At 36.6% G+C, this 27,333-nt stretch overlaps 1 protein-coding gene across 1 annotated transcript; it reads right to left on the bottom strand.

Annotated features, from left to right (window-relative positions):
* Window positions 1-19: 19 nt before the first annotated feature.
* Window positions 20-27,333, bottom strand: rchy1 (ring finger and CHY zinc finger domain containing 1). Its single transcript, XM_028802274.2, has 9 exons — window positions 27,207-27,333; window positions 26,447-26,566; window positions 18,600-18,715; window positions 16,921-16,999; window positions 13,993-14,037; window positions 10,624-10,682; window positions 10,495-10,524; window positions 9,826-9,946; window positions 20-644 (listed from the first exon to the last, which is right to left on the bottom strand). Exons 1-9 carry the CDS (start codon window positions 27,258-27,260, stop codon window positions 516-518), a joined length of 753 nt encoding a protein of 250 aa, XP_028658107.1. The 5' UTR covers window positions 27,261-27,333; the 3' UTR covers window positions 20-515.

Genomic DNA, 27,333 nt, shown 5'->3' with positions numbered 1-27,333 from the left:
ACTAGTAATCAAGACTTCAGATGCTCAATTATTTAATGCAGTAATGGGGAATAAAAATATAATCATTATTTTGTAAATCACCCCTTATAAGAACATAATTGGGAAGAAAAAAACAAAAAAAAAAAACAACATTACAACACACAATAATGTCCAACATTGGACAGAAGGAAAAACTAAATAAAATGCCTTTCTGTAGTTTAGCGTTTAGAATAACAAACATGCAAGAACAATACCCTTCAAAAGAAGGCTGTTTGGGAGAATCTCTGTTTACTTTCTATGCCTAAAGTACACAATTATGGTGTTTTGACAAATAGAAGATGTCATACTAACCATTTAAAGACATGTTATTAAAATGATAATTTACAGAAGCACTCATGCGAACTAAAGCTGATCGATGAATATTTAAATGGGACTGTAAACTGAAAGCAAGGCATATACACTCTATAGTTCTTTAATTTGATTGCTGGTGTTTATAAGAACAAAAAAAATGAAACAGGAGCAAAACAGTCTTCTTGTCAAGTCTGCGATTGTTGAAAAGACAATCCTCCATTCTGGGCAGTATTGTATGATCCACAATTGTTGCACTTTAGTCCCAGCACATGGAATATTACAGTGCAGTGGGTTTGACAGTCATTGCACAAAATCTAAAGAGAAGAAAAATGGAACAAATGTTAAAAAATCCTGTAATAAATCTAAAAATATTTAACATCCATAACAGTACAAATTACAGGCACTACATGCCTGGAATTTCCAAGCATACTCAGTTTATTATTGTGGTAGGATTAGTTTATAATATCCCCCCACCCACCAACAAAGTTCTATGGACTATGTTGATCTACTTGATCCATGTTTACTTGAGCAGTTTTTTTTTCTGTTAAGTCTCATTAAATTACATTGGCAGAAGTGATATTCAATACCATCATTTTGGCATTATTGCACCTAAATTACACACCCAAAAATAAATGGCTATTATTCAGCTTATGTAATAAAGCAGCTTCAAATGACTGATATGTAGGGAGTACAACACTTCAAATTTTTACAAAAAGTCTATCTGCTAAATAAAGCAAAAAATAAAATTTGGTGTTTTATGATGTACAATCCTAAATCAGTTTTCTTTTGTGCTCCAATCTATCGGCAATCATTGTACCAGGTTTAGATTGCACATCCCTTAGCACTGCAGTTATACTGTTTGGAACAAGATGTTCACATTTTTCGAAACAATTTGTCACTTGCACCTAAACAATCTCTCAAAACAAGTATTACAGTTTTTAATTTTTAGAGAGTGAAAACACACACACACACTCCTTTACTTTCAAAGTTATATTTACATTCCAGTCCTTCAAACAATTTTCACACATGTTCTCCTAACCTCCACTGCAGTTTTCACAGAGAAGTGAGAGTGCATTTTTATTATTATTTTTTGTTTGTTTCTCTTTTCTTGAATTTCACATGTGGAATAAACTAAGTAATACATATATTTCAGTCTAGCTACTTCCAATGCTGTGGACAATGCCTTTCCTAGCAGCCCTGGATGCAGGGCAGGAAACACCCCAGGACAGGGCACACACATACACTTAAATCATTCATATAGTGTACAAACAGCACATTTTTGGCATGCAAGTCGAAAAACAGGCACACTCAGAAATAGTGGAGTGGAACAGTGACATTCGATTTGTGGTGCGAGATAGGAGTCCCCAGGTAAAACTGTGAGCAGTGTCATGGTGCAACACAAACACATTCAATCAAAGAGCAGTCCCCCGTGAAAGTCTGCACATTTGATCAAAAGGGGGTAGTTAGGGGGAGGATAGTTTCTTCACATCAAACTTCAAAGGGTACAATGTAGAAGTTGAAACTGGTACAGCACTGCTCAGAAAACTACAACAAGGAGAATATGCAGCAGACAGCGTCCGAATATAGTAACTGAAGCCATGAAGCATGAACTGCAGAACTGCATGTTGTGGTGCTTCATAGTTATACAAAGCAGTACACACAAAACAAGCATACCATCAAGTCCTTCAGCAAATGCATTATGCTCAATATTTTTTTTGAAAAAGATGTTTTCCTAATACAAACTTCAAGTCCTATTGCACATCAACCAAACATCTACAGGCACTCTCACAGAAGCTGGTACAGAAAAGTTACGTAAAGATTTGCTTTTGCATACTCATTATATTTCATGCCTTTTATGTACGGCTGTGACATGTAGTACAATTGACCTCTTTCACTGGATTTCACTTGGGTTCTGTTCTGTATATTGTATTTACCATTTTTTTTTTGATACCCACTGCAGGCCCAACCTACCTGTAAAGGATCTCTTTTCGAATTGCCTTTCCCAAGATTTCTTCCATTCCTCCCACACAAGAGTTTTTTTTGGGGAGATTTTATCTTATCTTCTTAACACTAGAATTACCAGAGACTACGAGAAAACTCGTAAATCCAGCCCACCTTAAATCCTTTCTCACCTTTCCGTCAGCATCTTTTGTCCTGTAAATGTGTCGATAAGTAGCAAGCAGCCTGATATCCCATCCCCCCCGCCCACCACCGCAGTTCAATTCACAAAGAAGTTTCTCAGTGTTTATGTTCGAGTGAAGTGCTGGAGCTTTATAGGGTAAAAAAGTATATCGTCATTTGGAATACATACATTTCATGTGTGTTCTGTGTCAACAACAATCCATATAAAAACGTTAACACAGAAACGTTTTTCATGTTTATGATGTGTGAAGCCTGAAATACAAATATGAAATAAACACTTTCACAAAAAGTACAAGTATAACAAAACAAGTGCACATTTATTCAAGAATTTCACCGAAGAAAAAAGAAAGCAGGTTACAGTAGGCCTTCCAATCAAAAGGTTGCGGTTTTGATATCAGCTGCTTCCCAAATTTACCATTTTGAGTAGTGAGCTGCTCTTATTGTTAATATCATACAATAAAAAACACACATTTGATTTGCGTCTGTAAATTTATAGTACTTGTCAAAGTTACCGTTTTTTTTTTTCCCAGTGTTATTCTCTCACTCACGTTCACGCTCCCACACACACAAACTTGTTATACCCCTTCTTTATTTGAAAACCGTGTCAGATCTTGTGCGCGAAAAAGACTGGCACTGGGAAAACTGTGGATGTGAATTTTTTTTATTCAGTTTTATTCTTGAGTGTTCCAGCTCACGCTGAATTAGTATGTACACCTTCTGATCCATGATGTCAAAGCAACACTGACAAAAAAAAGAGAGGCTTAGGTATATATGACATTTGGAATAATTCATTTTACGACCTGTATTGTACATTTCGGAAAACGTTACACTAATGCAACATTATATTAATTTGCATACTTTCGTGCAATTGTAGTCAGTGACCGCGTTTGGTTCCCCCCCCCCCCCCCCCCCCCCCCGATCTTGGCCAGTGTTCTCATGTTGCTGCATTGTGTTATTTCTTTTGAACTCCAGGAGATGCAAGGACAGAATAGTACAGAGAGGTCAGTTCCGCGCTATATACAATCATCAGATTCAAACGTTAACAGTTCCCACGCACACCCAATGACCGTCCGTCCTACATTTATGACATGTGTATAAGGTGTGAAGCCTGAAGTCCAAATATCAGATAAACACTTTCACAAAAGGTACAAGTATAACAAAACAAGTGCACTTTTATTCAAGAATATAACCAAAGAAAAAAGAAAGCAGGTTATGGTAGGCGGTTAATACGACAGCTTGCGTGGTGCAATGCTAAGAAATGCTGACTCCCAATCAAGAGCTTCTTTGTTCAATGCCTGCAGCTTCTCAAGTTTACCGTTTTGAGTAGACAGCTGCTCTTATTGTTAATATTATAAAATCATACATTTGATTTGCATCTGTAACAGCCGCTGTAAATTTATAGTACTTGTCAAAGTTAGTTTTGTTTTTTTTTTTCAGCTTTATTCTCTCACTCACGTTCACGCTCCCACAACACCTCCCTGCCCCCCCAAACCCCCGATCTGACTCTGTTTTCAGACAAAGACGTGTACTTGACTGGGAATAATTGTGATGATTTTATATAGCACGGAACCGACCTCTCTGTACTATTTTGTCCTCTGCATCTTCTGGAGTTTTTTGTTATACCATGTCTTTAACAGCTGTAAATTTATTGTATTTCTAAAAGTTAGCTGTTTTTTCCAGTTTTATTCTCTCAGTCACGTTCACGCTCTAACCCCCCTTCTGATCTGACTCTAACAGCGGCAGTATAAATTCACACCCGATCTGACGCTGTTCGTTTTCAAATAATATTGCATTAGTGCGACAATGTTTTCTGACTGGTACTATTCAAGTCATAAAATGATTTCTTCAAAATGTCACATATATTTGTCTCATTCTTTTTTGCCCGGTGCTGCGTTGACATCGTGCACTAGAAGGCGTGAGCTTATTCAATATGAGAAGGAGTGCACAGGTGGCCGGTTGCCGTGTGCTATAACACGCTTGACTTGGTGGTGATCAATGCACACGTACTGTGCAAGGCATGCACGGGGGCCACTGAGAAAAGAAGAGTGTTCATGGCTCACCTTGCAGAGGAGCTTCGTAGTCGCTTTTTACAAGAAAAGGTGATGGGTAAAGCAAAAGAGGATGCAACATTGACAAGCTTCTGTTCCAAGACCGCCGCTTCCCGAGCCTTCAGTGTAATAGTAACCACAGCACAGAGAGAAGTGTGTACAACATGTCGTACATGTAGAAAGGACGGTTCTAGGGTGTGGGGGAACTGTTAACATTTGAATCTGATGATTGCATATAGCGCGGAACTGACCTCTCTGTACTATTCTTTCCTCTGCATGTCCTGGAGTACAAAAGAAACACCACCATACAGCAACATGTGCAGATTGCATGGGCAAGATTGAAAAAAAAAAAAAAAAAAAAAAAACGCAGTCACTGATTACAAGTGCAAGAAGGCATGCCAATGAATATGAATGAAATGAATAATGTTGCATCAGTGCCACAATGTTTACTGAAATGTACTATACAGGTCATAAAATGAGTTATTCCAAATATCATATATATACACCTATGTCTCTGTTTTTTTTTGTCAGTGCGGCTTTGACATCATGGACCATAAGGTGCATAATAATTTAGGTGAACAGGAATACTCAATAAAACTGAAAAAAATTCAAGTGACGGTGGGATACGAAGAAGGCAGATTCACCAGCATTTGTGAGTCAGCTTTTATCCCCCCAGATCAGAGAATGTCCAGTTCCATTGTCTCAAAACACCACTCACATCTGCAGTTATTCCCAGTTTCAGATAAAAAAACCACGTCAGATCTGGGACTGGGGTGGGTGTTGTGAAAAAAAAAAAAAAAAAAAAAAAGCTAACTTTTACAAGTTCTATAAATTTACACCAGCTGTTACAGACATAAATCAAATGTATGCTTTTATTGTATAACTAGCCAACCCGCAGTGTAGCATACACTGCATAATCACGCTGCTTTTTTAATGATTTTTAAGCATAGGGAAAAAAATGAACATTTGAAAAATCCGTAATTTAATAAACCACCAAGAAAAGTAACATTGCAACAATGCATGCTACAAACCAACATACAATCATCGTTCAGCACGCACTGCCTGCTCATGTGCCCGCCCCCAACTCCTCACCCAAGTCGCTTTTGTCTCTGCTACAGTCCACATGCACCTCTGAGCCACGTTGTCTTTTCATTGTTCTTTGCGGTTCCGGCTGCTTTTCGATATATAATTCACCAAGTCACCCGACCATGGTAGTAGCAAGAGGGGGGTGTGTACAAAAGGCAGGGACGTAATCAGTGCGAGTGTATGACCTGCACTTACTGGGAATTCCTCGTTCGTGGGGAACAATTGCAAGCTCCGGTCCCCATCACGAATGGGGTTCAACGGCTTACCCACGCCTGTCGGCGCCAGGTAGACCCACATTGATCCATTCAGTGTAGCGCGCGTGCAGTACCGGACATCCAAGGGCAACACAGACCTGTTAATGCTCAATCTCACGTGGCTGAAAGCCACTTGTCCCTCTAAGAAGTTGGATGCCGACCGCTTGGCGATCGTGTAACTATTTAGCAGTAGGGAGTCTCATTCGTTTTCAGAGTTAACCAGACAAATCGCTCCACCAAGTAAGAACGGCCATGCAACACCATGCACAGAATTGAGAAAGAGCTATCAATCTGTCAATCCTCTCCGTGTCCGGGCCGGGTAAGGTTTCCCGTGTTGAGTCAAATTAAGCAAAATTTGTGTGTAGCAAGTTGTTCTGTCCGGGCACATGAGCAGGCACTGTGAATGCCTTGAGAGTGTGGGTGGACGCGTGCCGGGGAATACGGCACATAATTATGTATTGATGGGTGAACACTTCCTGAACGACACAGTTATCCAAATGGGGTGGGTTTGAGGATACGACTGTGAGTGAATGAAAAGATGGACCTCTGGAAAGAGCAACATACAATTGTCCATGACTGAAAGCGGGATCGTCTGTGACGATGGAGGCCACACTGGTGAAAGTTTCTTCGTCGGTAGGGAATAAGTGTCAGTACTTGTTCATTAAGTTGTAGTGAGTCTTCGTTGTTGACGCTTAACATAGCTTGCGTACTGAGTTGTTCCGGAGTCACAGTTGAGAAACACTTTTTTAATGTCTTTTAAGCACAGGGAAAAAAATGAACATGTGAAACATCCGTAATGTAATAAGCCACCAAGAAAAGTAACATTGCAACAATGCACGCTACGACCCGATTACTGTAAACAGAAGTGAAAACAAAATCGAGCCCGGTGCATTCTTTAACTGCCTTCTCTGCCTTGTGGCGCAGTGGTAGGGCTGCTGCTTTGCAGTAAGGAGACTGTGGAAGATTGTGGGTTCGCTTCCCGGTTCCTCCCTGTGTGGATAGCGTTTTGAATACTGAGAACACCACTATATCAATGTAATGAAGTATTATTATTATTATTATTATGCATCCATCTCTCTCTCTCTCTCTCTTTCTGCACGTGTTCCTGCAGGCATACGTCACATAATTATTTATTGATGGCTGAACACTTCCGGAAAGACACAGTTGTCTAAAAGGGGTGGGTTTGAGGATACAACAGTAAGTGAATGAAAAGATGGAACTCTGGAGAGAGCAACATACAATTTTCCGTGACTGAAAACTGGTTTTGGCAGATATATGCATATCTTTTTGAAAGTTTGGCCCTGTGCTTTATGAATTGTCATCGCAAAGGCCAATCTAACAGGAAATTGTCTTCGTGTAAAAGTAAAAGGCAAATTATCCACGACAAACAAGCTGTTTTACACGCTGCATACAGCGATTCACATTCATGACAAACAGGCCTCTTCTTAGATGGTCCTGCCGCATCCACCCTTGTTCTCGAAGCATAAACACTGCCTGGTCCAAGACCATGGCATGTAAAACAGTTTGCGATGGTGAACGCGGTCATGCATCGTAACCAAAAAGAATAACGAAAAGTCAACGTGGCTCAGAGGTGCATGTGGACTGTAGCAGAGACAAACGCAAATGACACCGTGTTTTGTGAGTTGCTACGTCCGAGTTGGTGAGTGTGGCTCTGCGAGTTGTCATCGTATCCAATGGTCTTAGAGTTGGTGGGCGTGGCTCCATCCTGCGTGCTTCCATGGGTGTCTTGCTTGCGCTGGCGGCAGCTTAGTGAATTTATATATATATATATATATATATATTTTAACAATAAGAGTAGCTCACTACTCAACCAAAATGGTAAATTTGCGGGGGAGGTGGTTTCGAACTCACGACCTCCGGATTATAAGTCGGCAGAGTTAACCGCAGCACTATGGAAGCTGTCGTATTGTACTTGCACCTTTCATGAAAGTTTTTATTTGATATTTGGCCATCAGCCTTTACACATTATACAGTTCATGTCTACATTTTGTCATTTATTACTAAAACATGAAAAACGTTCCTGTTTTAACGATGTTTTTGCATAGATTGTTGCAGACACAAAACACACATATTATTTCCCCTTACAATTCTGGGTAGTTCATACCCAGATAATCAGAGGAGGCGGGGGGATGGTATAGCAGGCTGCTTGGGCTTATCGACACATTTAGAAGACAAAAGACGCTGACGGAGAGGAGTGAAGGGATTTAAGGTGGGCCAGATTTACGAGTTTTTTCGTTGGCTCTGGTAATTCTAGTGTTAAAGAGTCAATGTATGGACTGTTAAATCCCATTGCGGCACTACTTGTATGTTTATGGGCTATACAAAAATAAATTGTATTCTATTGTATGTGGCTTGATGTAGGTGGGATAATTGATAAAACCATATTCACTCAGCTTCTGCTCGCTGACATGATGCTCACCTCATTGTATACGTGAGCAAATAATATATTGTATATTACTAATGGAAGAGAGCAGACAACATTGAAACTTATGATCTATTTGAAAGAAGACACCCTTGAAAATGTAAAAATATTGCTTTTGATTGACTTGTGCATTTATTGTAACATATACAAACAACTTTAAAATATGGCGGGACACATAAATGCATAAGTGGCTACTCAACAAAAATCTCACCATGTCTTAGTCTTATTGCTGTTCTAAACACTTTATAATTTTAACCCTGCACTTACAATCCTGGTTTCTCCTAAATATGTTCACACTTTCAGAAGTCTGGCAGTCCTGTCAGCACTTTAATTTTAATACAAAAAAACAGAACAAAACAAAAAGACAAACAAATCAACTGATTGTGAAAAAAAAAAAAAAAAGAATTATGTAAATTTTTACATTTAACTAGTATGATGTCCAATGGGAAAAAGGGAACATTCAATTTGAAATACTTGAATCGGCAAAAAAGAACAAAAAACAAACTGAAAAGTTATATTCACCATGGCTTTGCTTACTTAACCACAAATTATATAAGGAAACTATTTAGGAATGGTTCTTATTCGTGCTTCCTGTAACTGAACATTGACACAGATAAATAATTTTAAACATTACTTATCAAAATATTTATTTAGCAACAGGATTTCTAGTGAACATTCAGGGATAATGAAACATGTTTTCTGGACATCTGTAAAGCAGTTCGTATTGCTAGTATAATTACTTGATTCAGGTTTCAATTTATTAAAAATGTGAACTAAACTACACTACTCACTGAACATTAAAATGGGTAAAAAATACGGTTTGCTAATAATTATGACTGGTGAAACTATGTATAAATCTAGGCTGTCTGTAATAAAACTATAGATCCTTCTTAATACTATAGTTTACTCCAAAGCACAATATAAAGTGAAAATGAATTTTATGATACAATAATTAAAAAAAAAAAAATCTGTATCAGAGCAATTTTCAATAAAATTAACCCAGTCCTCTTATGTACTGTATTTCTAAATTTCCTTCCAAAGTTGAGAAATTGACCTGAAAGTAAATAATCGGTACTGTTCACATCAGCTGTATTCCTATTGATAATGTATGGCTGCATTTATGCTAAACAGTAAATAAAATGTGTTCTTTCAACAGAAAAAAATGTTTCGGTTCCATGTTTTATGAGCCAATATTAGACAGCCATAAATATAAATAAATTACAGAATTTCTGTTGTTTCATTACATCACAAGAGGCTGTGATCCAGTATCTTTCATATAATGTACTTAAGCCAGGGCTGCATTGAAAGGTTCGAAAAATTTACTTAGTAAAAGGGATAAAATATATTGAAGCCATTAAGAAATAGGGCAGTTATCACTTATTTTATAATTTAATGGGTATTGAATAATCAATGATAGTATGCAAAGTACATATCTTTAAAAATAATGACTTCATTTTTACGTTAAAAACATTTTTAAACAACTGTGGTATTATTTTTCACCACCGAGTTAAAATTCACTAACCTGTACAGTTGCATTTTGAAATTCTGTTGGCATAGGGGTTTGAGATATTTCTTTGTCCATTTCTTCCCAACAGTTTTCCATATTCCAAGCTGAATGTTTACATAAAGGACATCTATATTCCCTGAGATATCCAAAATAAAGAAATTAACCATTACTTCAGAACCAATAATGGAGAAAAACATTAAGATGTGCCTGTTTTCTGTTAAGCACTGATAAAAACAAAATGATTTCAGGTGCAAGGGAAGAATAAGGGATTGAAGAAAATCAATTTGGTATTTTTCTAAGTGAAGCCTTCTTTTTAAAGCCATCAGAAAGCTTTTTGATTGTAATTTTGTACATTACTTTTCTCAAGTCTTTAAACAAGATGTCAATGCCTTAAAGACATTGATAACTAAGGAGAAGAAAATGCAGTTTTATGCTGTATTTATACCATAAGAGTGACAAGTGATCAGACTATTTAATGAGAAAATAATCATTTTTATGACATGCTCAAGTAATTCTATATATCATTAAAAACACTTAATATTGTACCCAATAAATTTGAATTACTGGACTGCATATCAACAATTCTTCATTCACTGTTAATAATTTATCACTTAAGTTATACTTATGATATTTGTGGAAGCACTAATAAAACACCAGAAACCTAAAACAGCTACTAGAACTCACTTGTACTTTGCCAGGTCTTCGTAACATGTTCTGTATTAAAAAAAATAAATACATACATACATAAATAAATAAAAAAAAGTGCTATGTAAGAAATATTTATCTCTCTGAACATGTGCTTAAAGAACTTACTTGTGGAGAAGATGGCCACATGATAGAACCTGTGCGCCTATTCTTGATGTGTGAATGTCCTTAAAAATGAAACAAAACAGCTTGGATTACTACTCAGAAGAACTCAATCATGCACTTTCACTTGCTGTCCTATAACAAAATGTAAGGCATATACAAGCTGATATTCATTCATATCAAAGTGCTGTTGTACCTACTTTGACTTTTTGGAATTCATGCCTTAGCATGATGATTTGGTTTACAGTACACATTCAAAACTAAACAATTTTTAGGCAATATGATTAAAAATGTTGAAATGTTACATAAACAAACACTTCTGTTCCAAGTGCATTCATGGGAAGACTTTATTTCCATTACTGTGCATTTAAAGGTAAAACTTCATGAGGAAGCTATTACACATGAAATGTATTACAGCAACATGCATACCCGTAGGAAAAAAAAAAAAAAAGTATTATTTTATATTGTGCACCCTGCAACAGTTATATATACTGTTTTACTGTTATTGTTTTACCAAACTCTATAACTCAAACTTGATGCACTGGACAAATGCGTAGATACCAAATACAAAAAAAAACAACAAAAAAAACCAGACAGCCTGATAAATATTTTAATATATATATATATATATTTATTATCACTTTTACACATAAAAGAACAGGCTGTTTTTAGTCACAATTTTATCTAGACTATTCCAATGTTGATATATGATATGGGGGAAGACAACTTATTCAACTTATTTCAAAGCTGCAAGGACCGGATTTTAATTCCTGGGCCGTCTACTTTTCTTCCAAATCACAAATGTGTATATTAAGTTAACTGGTAATTCAGAATTTTCCCAATGGTAGAAATTGTGATTTTATTCGTTACTGTGCTATAGTAACAACAATCATTCCCAACATTAAATTACAAAATGGATAGATACAAAAACAGTATATCTCAGTTTCTAAGAGAGAACATCTCCTTAAATGTCAAGAGGTATTCACTAACAACATATTATATGGTAATGTAATTCACATAAAATGTGGCTGAATTCAGACTGCATTTTGATATTTACAAACAAAAAAAAAAAACCTGGAAGAATGTAAAGTAACCTTTTTTCCCCCCCACTGAGAGTTGGGACAGTTAATGCTCGTGGAATTGTTGAAATAAAAATCCCAAGTTTCAATAAGTATACTTCATAAACAATACATACCAGGTATGCAAACTGTAGGGACACCAAGGATGTTACTGGTCATGGCATTGCCCCAAAAAGGCAGGGAGGAAGTACAAACTCTGACCCTCAAACTTTAAGCCAAGGTGACACGAGCCACAAAGTAATTGCTTAAGTGGAATTAAAAAAAAAAAAGTACTGAGCTGCAACTGAACTATTTCATCCAATTCAGACAAGATCAAACTTTGGTAGATGTAGGTCACAAACTGAAAATTTTATGTTAAATATCTACTATATACAGTATCACCGTTTTAAGCAGTTGTACATTGCTAAAACAGCAATATGCTGAAAGAGCAAAATGTGTTAAAATAAGTTTTTATACCTTGAAAAAGTAGTTTTGGTATAACTGAGTATAACTAAGAGACCTGTAAGTGTGTAACTGCAGAAAATATCTATAATGCTTACTTCCTTGCCATTACCTAAAATTTGTTTACAAATGCAACTACTTTGCAGAAGTCTCATTTTGCCAGGCACTTTAAACAGAATTATTATAAATTTACTCAAAGTTTTTAATTTTTGCTTTGATACATTGTTACTAAAATTGACAAACAGCAGGCTGTTCATGTGCTTTTGAATTAATGGTGCACTTACGACTAACTGATGACAGGAACTGGAGGATTTCACTTTTAACACAAAATTTACCAATCTGCATTTTTAAATGTGAAGTTGTCATATTTTATGTTTGACAAAGTTAGAAAATATATACATGCTTGTTTGCAAAGGTTTGTTCCTTTAACTGAAAAGAGCTGCTACGATAAGGAGTAAATGGCTCATTTTTTCAGGGAAAGCTTAATGCAAAATGATAGAAAGGCAGAAAAAAAAAAATGGAAAAAAGCCCACCATTAACTCCAAATAACTTATGTTAGGTTTTGTTACATTAAACCTAACTAATTAGGGCATTGGTTAAATATAACAGTATAGAATACTGAATAAACGACAGATGATTCAGAGAACGTCTGGCCTGATTTTTACTTCTTTGTGATGGACACACTTGTGAAAAAAAAAACACCTTTTCTCAACAATGCTGCTAGAGACATATGACAGGATGGTTTGTGTCATCCAAAGGAGCTGTCAGTAGAAAGCTGAAAAAAAACCACACAGTCATCCAGGAATACTTTAATAACATATTTAATGAAAGGTGGTTCAGAAAATGCACAGCTAGTTGCATGTTATTAAGCAGCAAAATAACAGAAACTAATCTTGATGCTTGTGTCAACTTCAATTTTTTTTAAGAGTTTATTTCTAAAATATTTGCAAATGACATTTCATTTTCAATTTAGTTTCACCTTAATTATTTTGAGGGAATCATTTAGTTTTCATTGTAACTTAAAAACTGAAATCCAAGAAACACATTATGTGTCACTGAGCAAAGGGGCTGCAAAAATACACGGAAATGACTATAAAAACACAGTTAGCCTCTTTTGCTACAGCCAACAAGTTATTTCAGTTAAAGTATTTCCGTACTTTCTTCAAAAAATAAACTCCATTACCAGTATCTAAATTTAAACTAACCACATTAATATTCTACACCTCAGGATTAACCTTTTTTGCCTGAATCAATAAACACCAGGTAGATCACACTAAACCCGCTATAAATTATGACTTAGGTAGAATTATGTTATGGAGATACTGTTCAAAGGCACATAGTGGTACTCTTATTAGAATAATGAATAATAGGATACTACAGTGAATTATTGGATAGAAACCTACACTACTAAAGTGTATAAATAGTCAGGGTTTTAAAAGGAGAATAATTGAAAGCACACAGCCTGAACAATAATATTGTACCTTTAACTAAATAAAACATATCTGCAAGTGGTCCATTAATTCCAGTAAAAATCTGCAGCAAGACCACCAAATTCCTGTGCATTACTGTTCCTCTGAATAAAAGGAAGAATAGACAAATGGATGACTATTATTGTTGCTAAATGCTGCTGTTCTGGGAAGATAAGTTCAACCCCCAAAAAAAGCATAGTACATGTCAATTGACATTCATAAATTTAAAACTACCGTATCTGTTAAATTTCTTAATTTACTCACTCTGCATTATTTTAATTGAAATGTCCTGTGTTCAAGAGGAAAATACTGTTGTGTGATTCCAGAGGTTAAGAGGGAACATTATACTATAAATCAACCTCATTTTTCACACAATATATACATACCTCCATACAAACAGGGCAGTTCTGCCTGGAGACATTTTCAACACACTAAAAAAAAAAAAAAAAAAAAAAAAAAAAAAAAAAAAAAAAAAAATGTAAGTATTGATCATGCTAAAAAAGGCAATAATAATGGACTGATTTGCTCAATGCATTACTGTTTAACAAAAAAAATTCCAATACACTAAGCTTTAACCAAACTATTGTAAAGAAATAGTAATTATTTTCACATTTATAAACCGATCAGGTACATCTGACAGGATCACAATCAGTCTGTTATGATTTTTAGTTTCTTGTGTTAACAGATTCCCCACAGGAATGTACTACCTTTTGAATATTTTTTACACGCAACACTGTGATAGGAAGTAGATGGCCAGATGTGATGGTAGATTAACGACATTAACAAATGGCAAGTCACTGCCAAACAGGATGAGTGAACTGGCAACCAATTCTTGGACTCTGCTTGCAATCAATAGCAACCACTTTAGTGACTCACTGTTTTTTTTTGGCAGAGGATAGGAACTGTCTGGTTTTTGCTTATTACTTGTAACTGGTAGATCAGCACTTAATTTGCCAGTAGCTACTCAATGTCATAAAAATATCATGTAACCTGCATTTGTGTGTACTGCATTCCCTGGCTTTCCTTTGGGCAAATAAAGCATGTTAAAAATAGTGTAACAGCTAACTGCCATGCAAGGATTCATGGGTCATTTGTAAAAATAAAAGAAATGTGAAAAGTCTCCTTTAACTCTGTGGCAACATCACAGATAAACTAATTTCAGCATTGACCTAGGAAATGTCAGCCATGATGGAACTACTGCCTAGAGATTTGGTGCTACAAATTTGATAATACATTTAAGATTATATAACAGCAGAATATACCAGCTTTCATTATATACATATTTGTTAATTTCTTCTTGATTGTTTCTTCACAGTACTGCAAAGTTAATAAAAACACCAGTATGTTGTACTAGCAATAATTACCTTTATTTTTATTTGAATAAAAGATAGACTGATCAATATTTATTTAGGAGTAATACTCCTGAATATTTTAGGAAAAAAAAGACATACAGAAGAAGATTAGTGGCCAGAGATGACACACATAGGCGCCTTCAGGGTAAATCCCATTAAGTCCTCTCTGACATTCATTTTGAGATACTTGATTAGAGTTCCACATGCTGATCAGATCAGTAGCATCACTACTGAAAACCTACCAATCAGACACACCATTGAACAGAAGTAAAACACTCTTTGTGTACTGATGGACCAATAGAGGACATTTTCTCGTTTATGTCTATTCAGCAAGAATAGACAGTTATGCAATAAACCTACAATGCCTACTGCCACCCCCCACCCCCCAAAAAACCTGGCAGTAACAAGTTCATTAGACCTCATTCAGTTTCTTTCTTTGATTAGATTTATCTTACATTTAAATCTGCAGATGAGCTTTACATGCTTTTGTTTATGTGGCTTTTGCTGTACGAATCTGTATATACAGTACGTGTGAATTATATAATGTCATACTGTGTTAAAATATTTAAATTTAAAAAAATCTGTTGCAACCAGTAAGGAATTCCTATGCTGTTGTGATTGGGGTTGTACTCTTTTAAGACAGCAGAACGCTGTTAGAAGTAGGAAAAGGTTTTTCATTTTGTTGAGTTTGGCAATGGCTTACTGAAGCAAGCTATGTTAGTTCAGGATATTAAAATAGTTTATTTTTATTTTCTGTTGCACAGTACCATTACTCCAAATATAGGCAACCATATTTTCAGTTTCAGCAGCCAGTTTTAAAAGTTGCTGTTAAGCCCGGTACTGGATGCTAAATGTATGTTTAAAATAAGGAAATCTGTGTCACTCCAAAAGTAACCCATGTAAACACAGGCAGAATGCTCACATTTCATCCAGACAGTGCCTGGGACATTGTAATTGCATGGCAGGTTTAACAAAAATATTACACAACATTATAATTTAAAAAAAAAAAAAAAAAATCCAGCTTCCCACAACCCTGTAATGAAAGTTCATAAAAAGGATACAAGAAGGGACCATTTAAACAATGCATTCATAGATGGCATGCTGTTTCCTTTATTATAGAGCAGTACTTCACTTGGATGGTTAGGTTCAATCTTATTTGGACTGTTACTGGGTAGGCTAGCCTAAATCAGACTTTATCATTAACTTAAGCACTGAATCTTCTGATCGTAATTATTTTAAAATTGGGTTGATTTCGAAGTGACAGTAACTTTTTTTTTTTTCATAATTGAAGCACCTTACGCTGGGCTATTTTTTTTAGTCTTTAACCTATGCAATACCCACAAAAAGATTCAACCATGTAAAATATGCAAAATGCAAATACCCAGAAAGTGGAATATACTTTTTCACTGTACTGTTTTCATACATTTATCTTTGAGCCTACAACTGTAACGTTGTCAATTAAAAATCACAGCACCTGCTTTAAAAACATGAAGTTACCATCATGTTTATACTTTAGGATTTAACATTTGTATGGTTAATGCTGCTTTTTAAAACTTAACTGATTTCTACTTAGATTATCAGTTTCTGGGACCCATGAAGTGTGTCCTTGACTAGATTTTGTTTTTGGTTTAATTATCACTTCAGATTTCTGTTATCAGTATAGTTGGTCAAAACGTTTATTGCTAGTATGTATGAAAATAGCCTTTAAGTTCTTTATGTACACAAATGACATGCTTTAAAAATGAGTATATGGCATTGTCCATAATTTGAACTCTCTGAACACAGAGATAAAAACGTAAACCAAATATTCAACATCTCAACTTTTTATATTTTCTTTTCTACTCTGCATTCTTTTTTACAATTATTGCTAGATGTCTTAAAATTCCGGCACAATAAATAAGGTTATTACAGGTTAAGCTGTTATCACATTATGCGCAAAAGTTACCAGAAAAAAGAGAATACCTTGTGATTTCCTTCAAGATCAATGGCCAAGCAAAGATTACACTTCACACAATGGAAATATTTTTCTTTAGGGCCAATTCTACAAAAGGAATAAAAAGGGATTATAACAAATATCAATCATTTGAAAATAAGACAATTAAGCATTATGACTAGTTGTAATTCTATAGAAATAGTTTTGAACTTAAGGGTGTTAACATTTTCTTAATCAACATCCAGTAACAACAGGCAAGAAAGGAAGTTGGCCTCAAAGGCTATACAGACTCTTAAGCAATTTTCTATATCTTCCTTTCCACTTACAGTGGTGTGAAAAACTATTTGCCCCCTTCCTGATTTCTTATTCTTTTGCATGTTTGTCACACAAAATGTTTCTGATCATTAAACACATTTAACCATTAGTCAAATATAACACAAGTAAACACAAAATGCAGTTTGTAAATGGTGGTTTTTATTATTTAGGGAGAAAAAAAAATCCAAACCTACATGGCCCTGTGTGAAAAAGTAATTGCCCCCTGAACCTAATAACTGGTTGGGCCACCCTTAGCAGCAATAACTGCAATCAAGCGTTTGCGATAACTTGCAATGAGTCTTTGACAGCGCTCTGGAGGAATTTTGGCCCACTCATCTTTGCAAAATTGTTGTAATTCAGCTTTATTTGAGGGTTTTCTAGCATGAACCGCCTTTTTAAGGTCATGCCATAGCATCTCAATTGGATTCAGGTCAGGACTTTGACTAGGCCACTCCAAAGTCTTCATTTTGTTTTTCTTCAGCCATTCAGAGGTAGATTTGCTGGTGTGTTTTGGGTCATTGTCCTGCTGTTTCTTAGCAAAATTGAGACGAGCCCTAATGTTCTTTTTGCTTAACAGTGGTTTGCGTCTTGGAAATCTGCCATGCAGGCCGTTTTTGCCCAGTCTCTTTCTTATGGTGGAGTCGTGAACACTGACCTTAATTGAGGCAAGTGAGGCCTGCAGTTCTTTAGACGTTGTCCTGGGGTCTTTTGTGACCTCTCGGATGAGTCGTCTCTGCGCTCTTGGGGTAATTTTGGTCGGCCGGCCACTCCTGGGAAGGTTCACCACTGTTCCATGTTTTTGCCATTTGTGGATAATGGCTCTCACTGTGGTTCGCTGGAGTCCCAAAGCTTTAGAAATGGCTTTATAACCTTTACCAGACTGATAGATCTCAATTACTTCTGTTCTCATTTGTTCCTGAATTTCTTTGGATCTTGGCATGATGTCTAGCTTTTGAGGTGCTTTTGGCCTACTTCTCTGTGTCAGGCAGCTCCTATTTAAGTGATTTCTTGATTGAAACAGGTGTGGCAGTAATCAGGCCTGGGGGTGGCTACGGAAATTGAACTCAGGTGTGATACACCACAGTTAGGTTATTTTTTAACAAGGGGGCAATTACTTTTTCACACAGGGCCATGTAGGTTTGGATTTTTTTTCTCCCTAAATAATAAAAACCATCATTTAAAAACTGCATTTTGTGTTTACTTGTGTTATATTTGACTAATGGTTAAATGTGTTTGATGATCAGAAACATTTTGTGTGACAAACATGCAAAAGAATAAGAAATCAGGAAGGGGGCAAATAGTTTTTCACACCACTGTAATATACATTACTTATGCTGATTTGATGTGGTTTTAATTGATATTGCAAATTACAAATGCTCAGCTTTGTACATACCTGCAAATACCACATGGATCACAGTGATACTGCTGCTTATCTGCATCATAAAGATGACATATGTTACAGTAATATTCCCCAAACACAATCCCACAGGATTCACAGGTTTGCTGTGCCTAGAAGAGATAGGATTTATTATTAAAAAATTGGCACAAATGGAAATTAAAGAAAAAATAATTTTGCACTGTCATGGCTAAAGAGAACCAGGAGTACTTTTACATACTTTGAAAAGCATTAAAAATACTTTCTTGATTGATCTCTGCCACATGCAAGATATACATTGCTTTTATCAAAATAAAGCATGGTTATAGCAAACTTGTTGAAGGCTGGTTTAGTCGTATAGAGACAAAAATTGGGAAAAGTGTACACTGGAAAATAAAGTTAAAAATCACATCATTCCAGCTTCCAAGTTTTAATCAGATTTATTGTCAGGAGATACTATAATACTGCAGTTCTCAAGTTCAAGATAACCCTGTGGCTATAGGTTTGTAGTCCATTGCATTCCATCCAGTTTCATAAATCCATAAGTCACTCATACTTCTAGTTGGTCTAATTACTTAAGTAGATGCCTTTTTTTCTTCTGTTATTTTGCATTCAGAAAAATGTGCTAGGATTATATTTATGCTTAGAAGAAATTCAGAAACACATTTTTCCATAGCTTTAAAGCAATGCTCCACCCAAAAGTTATATTTTTTGTTACTTACTTTATGTAGTTTATAGTGAGGGCCAAGAAAAAAACTTTAATCTCAAGTTTTCATGCAGAACAAAGACAACAGACATCCATGGTGACCAACAGCAAACAATATCAAAAACATCCACGAAAAAAATCCAACCAAGCATTTAAGCTGAGGTCCAGCCAAGTAACAGCTTAATTTATACAAACTGAAAAACATATACAACTAAAGATTAACAGGTAGCGAAAAGCAAGTAAAATTATTACCAGGAAGAGAACTTGACTTGTACTTGGGCATACCTGAGATACAGTACCTGAACAAGCCCATTTACCCATGCGTTTTCACAGACCACAGCTAAATAATCCCAAGGTACCAAATATACTGACAATTCTCTTTTGCACCTGGGCATGTTCCATTTTTCTTTAGGAGTATTTTCCAGAAGTGATTTATTTAACAGTATTTTTGTAAAAATACAAGTGTTTGAGACATTGTGAGCATACAAACATATTATTTGACACAAAATGAGTAACGGGAGATGTTTTTGATAATGTTTGCTGTTGTCCAGTGTTGGGACACCATAAATACCTATGCTATCAGAAACTTTTGTTATCTCTGTTCTCCATTAAAATGAGATATTTTTGTTAGCCATTACATCAAACTACATGGGTAAAGCAACATAAAAAAAAAAATTATTTTCGGTGGAGTACCCTTTAAATGATTAACTCATTTTTTTGTACCAAGTTTGTTTTTAAAAAACATTTTTTATGTGGAGTTTGCTCTCTTAACATAATCCAAACACTGGCAATTACGAACAAGCAGTGAAGACACAGATGTTAAAGATAACATTCCAATGGAGTTGCTGTTTCAGTATCATATTCACTTGTGTGTTAGGAAAAAAAAAAGAATTTTGGTTCCCAAGTACAGGCTTTCAGGCCACTGTGTCTACAGGTGTTCATACCAACTAACATCTGCTTGTACACTAACTGCTACCATTGTTGTGCAAGCTATTTAATTTTCAAATGTTTGCCTTTTTATGTCAATCTATTAATTACTAACATCCATCCATTCATCCATTTTCCAACCGCTGAATCCGAACACAGGGTCACGGGGGTCTGCTGGAGCCAATCCCAGCCAACACAGGGCACAAGGCAGGAAACAATCCTGGGCAGGGTGCCAACCCACCGCAGTAATTACTAACAGTTTTTTGCAATTTTTATTGAAATGTGGTAAACATTTATGTGTTACACTGTAATTGGTTTTCTGTTTCTAGCTTTCTGAAGTCTTGCTCTTTTTTAATATCCTTGCTATTTTAACAAACAATTCTGCATTAAACACTTTCATTGAAAGTAAAATACTGCAGTTATTAATGCACAATATAATCCATAGCTGTAGTCTCATCAGCTGATGGTCATTAAAAAATAACAATAAATCGTTCCAAAGTGAAAATTTTGGTCAATACTGACAACTGATAATTCAAGCTAACCAACATTATCAGTCGCTGAAGCATTTAAATAATATTTTTTATTGTGTGTTGAGGCAGACATTACTGTAAAGGTATTTTTTAAGTCTATAAGCCACAGCAGAAAAACAGACACATGCACACAATTTTAAAAAAGTTTTTTTTTTTTTTTCCAGTTTTGCATACACTATTGTTAGTAAAGTAAAGCAGTTGGTCGTGTGGCCATATTTCTCTTTTAAAAGGAAGAAGACAACAGAGTTGGTATGTGCTCTCCTGCAAAAATGAAATAATGTGAGATGGCTGCAGAATTAAATCGTTTAACGCTATAAATTGTATTACCCATCTGAAGAACCACCATAACAAATTAAATACAGAATTTCTAGTTGCTAATGCTACCAAAATGAAACTGGGTTCACTAGTGGTAGCCTCGTACAGCAATCCCTTCAAAACATGAAGACATTTCCTCAAGACAGCACCAGAGCTAAAGGCATAACTACTAAAATTATGGAGATGATTGCACTTGATGAATAACCTCTTTCCAAAGTTGTGAACGATGGATTCTGTTAGCTACTGCACCATTTAGAATGATGCATACATTATATGATGCGACTGCTCAACATATCGAACAACTTTAAAGAAACAATGCCAGCAACACTACTGTAGCTTCACTACAGATTTACGGAGCTCTTTAGGTCAGCTCCATGAGCAAGTTAAGTCCAATGGCAAACTGGACTAATGAAAAATGAGACAAAAAGAGTTTTGTTGCATGCTACTGCGTTCTCTAATTCTCCCTCTACAACTTTCATCGCACAAGCTTTTCAAAAAGTAAAGTATAAGTTGTGCTTTGTGGTAATGTTCACAACATGATAGTATCTATGGAAGGAAGTGGCATTAAACGGTTAGGCTGTATGCCCAACACATTGCAACACTTTGTGAATAAAGGCTTTTTGAGCCAGAGAAGCACCTCCAATTACACTGTCATTGGGAGATGAATACGGACTCATTTTAGGCACTCACAGCTTGCCATTTCACGGCAGGGTGATATACAAACAGAGCTAGGCTTCCCAAGAAGAATGCTACAGCAAGATGCCAACTCTTTGGAACAGCACATATTCTATGTGAAGCGTTTACATCATCAGAAGCCCACTCTTGCAGCATACAGTGCCAGATACAACATTCCTGTGTCTCTCATGGTACATCACAGTGGGGACTTGTGGAACTTGAACAACTTAAAAGACGTAAGTATGCATCCATGTATAATTATGAATGCAATTCCTTTGTTGAAGTCCTTAAACATCTGCTTAGCTAGTGTGACAACACAGACTAACAGAGTTCAGATGGATTGGGTTGAGGCTGTCACAAAACATTTTGGTGTCGCTTTCTCAGAGCCACTATACTATCTATCTATCTATTGTCCTTGATCCGAGGTAAAAAGATCGATTTCTTTGTGCAAGTATGATGAGAGATGTATGGCAAAGCACAATTTAAATAAATAATAGAGTCTCACAGCATTAAGGATTCAAGCATTTGCATGTGTGTACATGCATGCAAATGCAAGCGGGTCAATCAGGGCTACATAAGAAGCTTGCATTGCAGAGAGGAAATATCAAAGAATGAGGAAGAAAACAAAAAAATGGAAGTTAAGGAATCAAGATCAAATCAAAAATAAAAAGGAGAGGAGAGATAAAAAAGGATTGGAGGTTAAGGAAGAAGAAAGAGGCAGGAGGGTGTGGAGTACGTGTGGCAAAGAGTGGAGGGAGGTGGTTGGGAGTATGCCCTAAGTAACTGAACTGCAGGCCTGCGCTCGAGTGTGGGTGTAGAGAAGGGGCATTCCTTTGAGCTACACAGAGGAGTAGAACAGCCCCGTTGTACACCGTCTCCCTTTTGACGCCAACAGACTGGCTGAGGGAGAAGTGAGTGGGATTTGGCAGCGGACCAGTAGAAGGAACCCAAACTCTGGTTTAAATCAATGACTGTACCAGTCACCGGGCATCCTCTCATGCTGTAAGGTTCTGATGGGATAAGCTGAGGATACAACAGATTTTAGAAAGAGGCATTGGGGCTCACATCTGTTTTTGAAAGATGAAACCTGCCTGAGATTTAAACCTTGTTTTTATGGATATTATTTATTTGGATTTTAACCTCCATTTAGCACCTTGTTTTTAACGATGCACTGCACTATTTTTCACTTTGTTGGTTTTTAATAAAAGCACTTCAAGAAGTTCGCGTCAACCCCTTGCTGATGATGTGTGTCTTCTTTTTAACAGCTCATCCTCGGGTATGTTATTGACGGTTATGGGTTCAAGTGGCTCCCGGAAGCAGCTATGGAGTGTGACAACTGTCACACCAATATTTTAGAAGAGAAGTGCAAGAAGAACTGGAGAAACACCTGGCTGAGATGTCAGCTGGTGACAGTGATGCAAAGGGCAACAGTTAACTACAAGAGAAAAAAGATCTGCACTTTGAGAGATGTGGTTGCCGCTTCATTGTTGGAGATGTATGAATACATTATTAAGGAAAATTCATATGTGGCTGCAAAACCACATTTAACTGCCGCCAAAGTAAAATAAATAAATCATTAAAAAAATAATGCATTCGTCACTTATCCATGGTCGGTACCATGAGGCAGCCTGCAAAGGCCAGATATAACTTATAACTTAACAGTTGGGTTTGGGTGTAAACATTGCAAAAATACACCACATGTTAAAGACATCACCTCCTCTTATCTGTCAGGTTTTTATAATTCACATTTGCCAGAATGCTTGCAAAATTGTCACTGCTGTGGCGCAGTTTGTGGGTTTTTCAATTTTGGAAAATCCAGTCACTGTGGAATTTAATTTAGAGGGCACTTAACAAAAAGGCAAAAGTCACAAGCTAAGTTTCCATCCAGTTTTTTGCGACGTTTTGTTATCGACAAACAGAATATACGTAAAAAAAAATGTGCGAAATTTGCTGTCTCCAGCCCGTTTCCATCCAACTGGCTTTTTATCGATAAAATGGTGTGCGTGATGACGTCATCCCCCCCCCAAAACGAACTGTCGCATAAGTTTTGTTGTATCGCGAAAAAAATCTGCCCTTGAGCCGTTTCCATACATAATTTTGTGTATGTCGCAAATTATCTACCTTTTGTTTTCCACGTTACACCCCCTCCACTAAACAAAGAAACAAAGAAATGGAGAGATTATTCAGACAGTTTTTTGAAATTTGCCAGCTTTCTGTTATTTCAGTTTCACAAATAATTGGAATTGTACATAATATCCGAAGACGACAGCAGAACGAAGCAGTTGCTTGTCTGATAGCCCTAGAGCTCGAAGAAAGTACCCCAGTGCGACGAAACTCACGGGTATGGGAGAGACGATGGAATAAGATCTTCTGGGAGGAGGTGGTGGAGAGACACTTCACAGAAAATCTCTGGCTGCAACATTTTAGAATGACACGGCCAACGTTTGAGATGTTGTGTGGATTCATCAGTCCTGATGTTGCGCCCATCACAGGTTGCCACCGACCACCGGTTCCAACCCACAAGCAGATTGCCATCGCCCTTTACAAGCTGGCAACCTGCGCCGAGTATAGAGTAGTTGGAGAAACTTTCGGGGTTAGTAAAACTACCGTCCATCGATGTGTATATGCTGTGTGCACCGCTATTAAAGAAAAATTAATGCGCCGTTATATCAGACTTCCGACTGTAGCGGAGGCCAATGAAATTGCATACCGCAATTCCTTGGTGCATCTTGTGCCACAGATTTACGGTGCGCTGGATGGCACGCATGTGCCTATTCTTCCCCCGACGGAAGGCTACCGCGATTACATTAATCGCAAAGGGTGGCCATCTATTGTTCTCCAGGCCCTTGTTGATGACAGGTGCATGATACGAGACATTTGCGTTGGCACTCCTGGAAGTGCCCATGATGCAGCTGTGTTTGCAGCATCGGATCTGTACAGGTGAGCCTACCTTTCAACATCCCTTCTCAGTGCGATAACAACTGAATTAGTACTGTAACCTGCTTCCCTTAAGGTTTTTAATTAAAACTGAAATTTGAATTAATACAAAATAACGACGTTTAATAAAAAAAAACTCTCTTCATCAGACCATGTGAACCGCTCCGCCATTCTCGTTTTGATTGCACGTGATGAAAATGTGACACATTTATTTGCATTAAAGCCCTTTTTTCCGACAAAAAGTGTTTCCAATGTAGTTTTTGCGAAATCTGAAGTATCGATATGGAATTTATGCGCTAAAGTTAAACGGAAAAATATTATATCGACATGTACAACATTTTATCGATAATTAGCATTTCCATCAGCTATATCGGTACAAAAATTTGAAGCGCTAAATATTTTTTCGCAAAAACTCCTTGGATGGAAACCTGGCTGCAGTGTGATTAGTCCCTTGTAAAAGATACATCCCCTGTGTTTAAACATTCTACTCCAGTTTTAAAACAAAATCATCCACCAATATACTGCATTCTCAATATCCAAAGGCACACTGCAGTATAGAACAGTTTGTGCTACAGCTCTTGAAAGATCACACTTTACATACAATGCCTATTATATGTCACAGGTCACACTTTATACAAGCTTAGAATGCCCATTATGACATAAATTATTGTACGTCACGTTTAGAATGTCAAAGCAAGAAGTTTTTGTTAATAGCAGTGGTTGGTTGAGGGGGTTGCCCCATTTGTATTCACCACAAATGTGGTCAGCCTAATAATAATTTATTATTTTGTATTATTATACAGGTAAATGTTTCTACATTTATTGATGTATCATTTCTTTCAGCTGAGTAACTATCTTAGCAAGCTCCCTATCTCCAGAAATAACAACACACTTCAGTACCGGAAAAGCAAAGCAGGCCAAGGCAGTGCGCAAGTACCTATTGGCACCTTGTACCAATGTGAGCAGTAAACACCTTTTTACAGCTATGTCAAATACAGTATACTGAATGAAAAGAGAAACAGGGTTGCTGGTGAAAAGGCAGAAATGCTTCTGTTAAGAAAAACCTAAAATTTGTGCTTCTAAAGAAGCCAGCCCAGAGCAATTGGTCTCATTTGTTCCTTTCATTTCAATTTTATATAAAGTAGAACATGTCTGCTTATGGCATAAAGGAAATGAACCCATGCTTTTGATTATATACACACAATGCTATGTTATCAAATGGCATGGTGTCTTGATGTGTTTTAAGTTACCCAAAATGTGTATGTTAAATAGATTTAGTACATGACCTCCCAACCTCTCTGGATTATGTTTGTTATAGACAGGCCACATGTCTTGTTTTTAGTTTCCCCAGAAAAGTAATGGCTGCTTAGAAGTACTGTAAAGGAGAATGTTAAGTCAGCAAGTTAATAATTAATGTGCTCATCTATGCTGCCGTTTTTCCTTGGATAATGCATACGTTTTCAGCACAAGTAAAACTGATAAAATCTTATCTCTCTAATCTGTTGGAAAACTATCACAGTGGACCTGGTAAAAAAAAAAAAAATGATGGAATCAACGTCGTGGTGGGTGCAAATCTACAAAAGGGCACTCACATGAACAACGCCACACTCCGTCAGATCGAGACTGCTACTCAATATAATCTCAACACGTTTTGGCAAAACCCACAAACAGTGCCCACGGCGGGATATAAAAAAACTCGCTCCACAAGTGAATGGTTAACAATAGAGTAAACAGCATCAGCGCTACTGATTTGAATATGACATACTGTACATTACCTTTTGTGTTCTAAGACACGATGCGCACTGTACGTCTTTCACCTTAAAACGATTCATTACATGCTGTTCTTTGGCGTCATGGCACAAACGACACACATACAATTTACTACAGCATGGAGCCTAGAAAAGGAAAAATAATATATTTCAAACCTGTGTTGCACGTGACATAATGATCAAGCTAATAAATAGAACAAACATTATAAGAAAAGCGTGCAAAATATACTGCTGAAATAATAACATAGAACATATGGTATATATGGTACATATAATGTTGAAGACATAAGAATACGTACCTTCAGAAAAATATAATCTAAGGCGCATAACTGCAGTATCAAAACACCACCTAAGTATGTCTAACATCACAGTTCTAATGAGGATCGAGCCGTTATCCCCCTCTGTGGAAAAACATCACTAAATCCGTTATCGATCAAGCCAGGCTTTTTTCTGTCACAAATACTGCTTAGCACAATAAAGTAAACCAGAAAATACAAATGAGGCATTTAAAATATTAACCCATCCTGTCAACTTTCAAATCAAATTGGTTCACTATTAATACAAGCCGAAAGAATACGCTAACGCTTAAATGACATCGTGCCCTCTCTCATTAATTTACGTAAACGCGAGTATAAATCGTGGCAAAAGCTATAGCAAGGTAATATTACAAATCAGGATTGCAACGTATTATAAATAAGCCCTACAACAGCCAACCTTTGATTTTTTTTCATCTTACTTTGAGCATACAGTTAAAAACAAGACTTACTTTTAGTAAACAATTGCGTTTATAATGTTCACAACCAAAAGAAGACACAGCCATTTTTATTACAGTTCAGAACTGCAGCTCATTGGTTAAAGCGGTTTCCTGATTCATGTTGCATCCTGGGAATTGT

Source organism: Erpetoichthys calabaricus, chromosome 5, assembly GCF_900747795.2.
Source record: "Erpetoichthys calabaricus chromosome 5, fErpCal1.3, whole genome shotgun sequence".
Taxonomy (NCBI): Eukaryota; Metazoa; Chordata; class Cladistia; order Polypteriformes; family Polypteridae; genus Erpetoichthys; species Erpetoichthys calabaricus.
This window is presented reverse-complemented; position numbering and strand designations above follow the sequence as displayed.

Excerpts from the sequence above, each read along its gene's own strand:
- rchy1 (XM_028802274.2), bottom strand. The coding sequence starts at position 27,260 with ATGGCTGTGTCTTCTTTTGGTTGTGAACATTATAAACGCAATTGTTTA. Across the intron at positions 18,716-26,446 it reads CGTGTCTTAGAACACAAAAG|GCACAGCAAACCTGTGAATC; the intron begins GTAATGTACAGT and ends TATCTCTTCTAG. Across the intron at positions 14,038-16,920 it reads ATCTTGAAGGAAATCACAAG|TGTGTTGAAAATGTCTCCAG; the intron begins GTATTCTCTTTT and ends TTTTTTTTTTAG.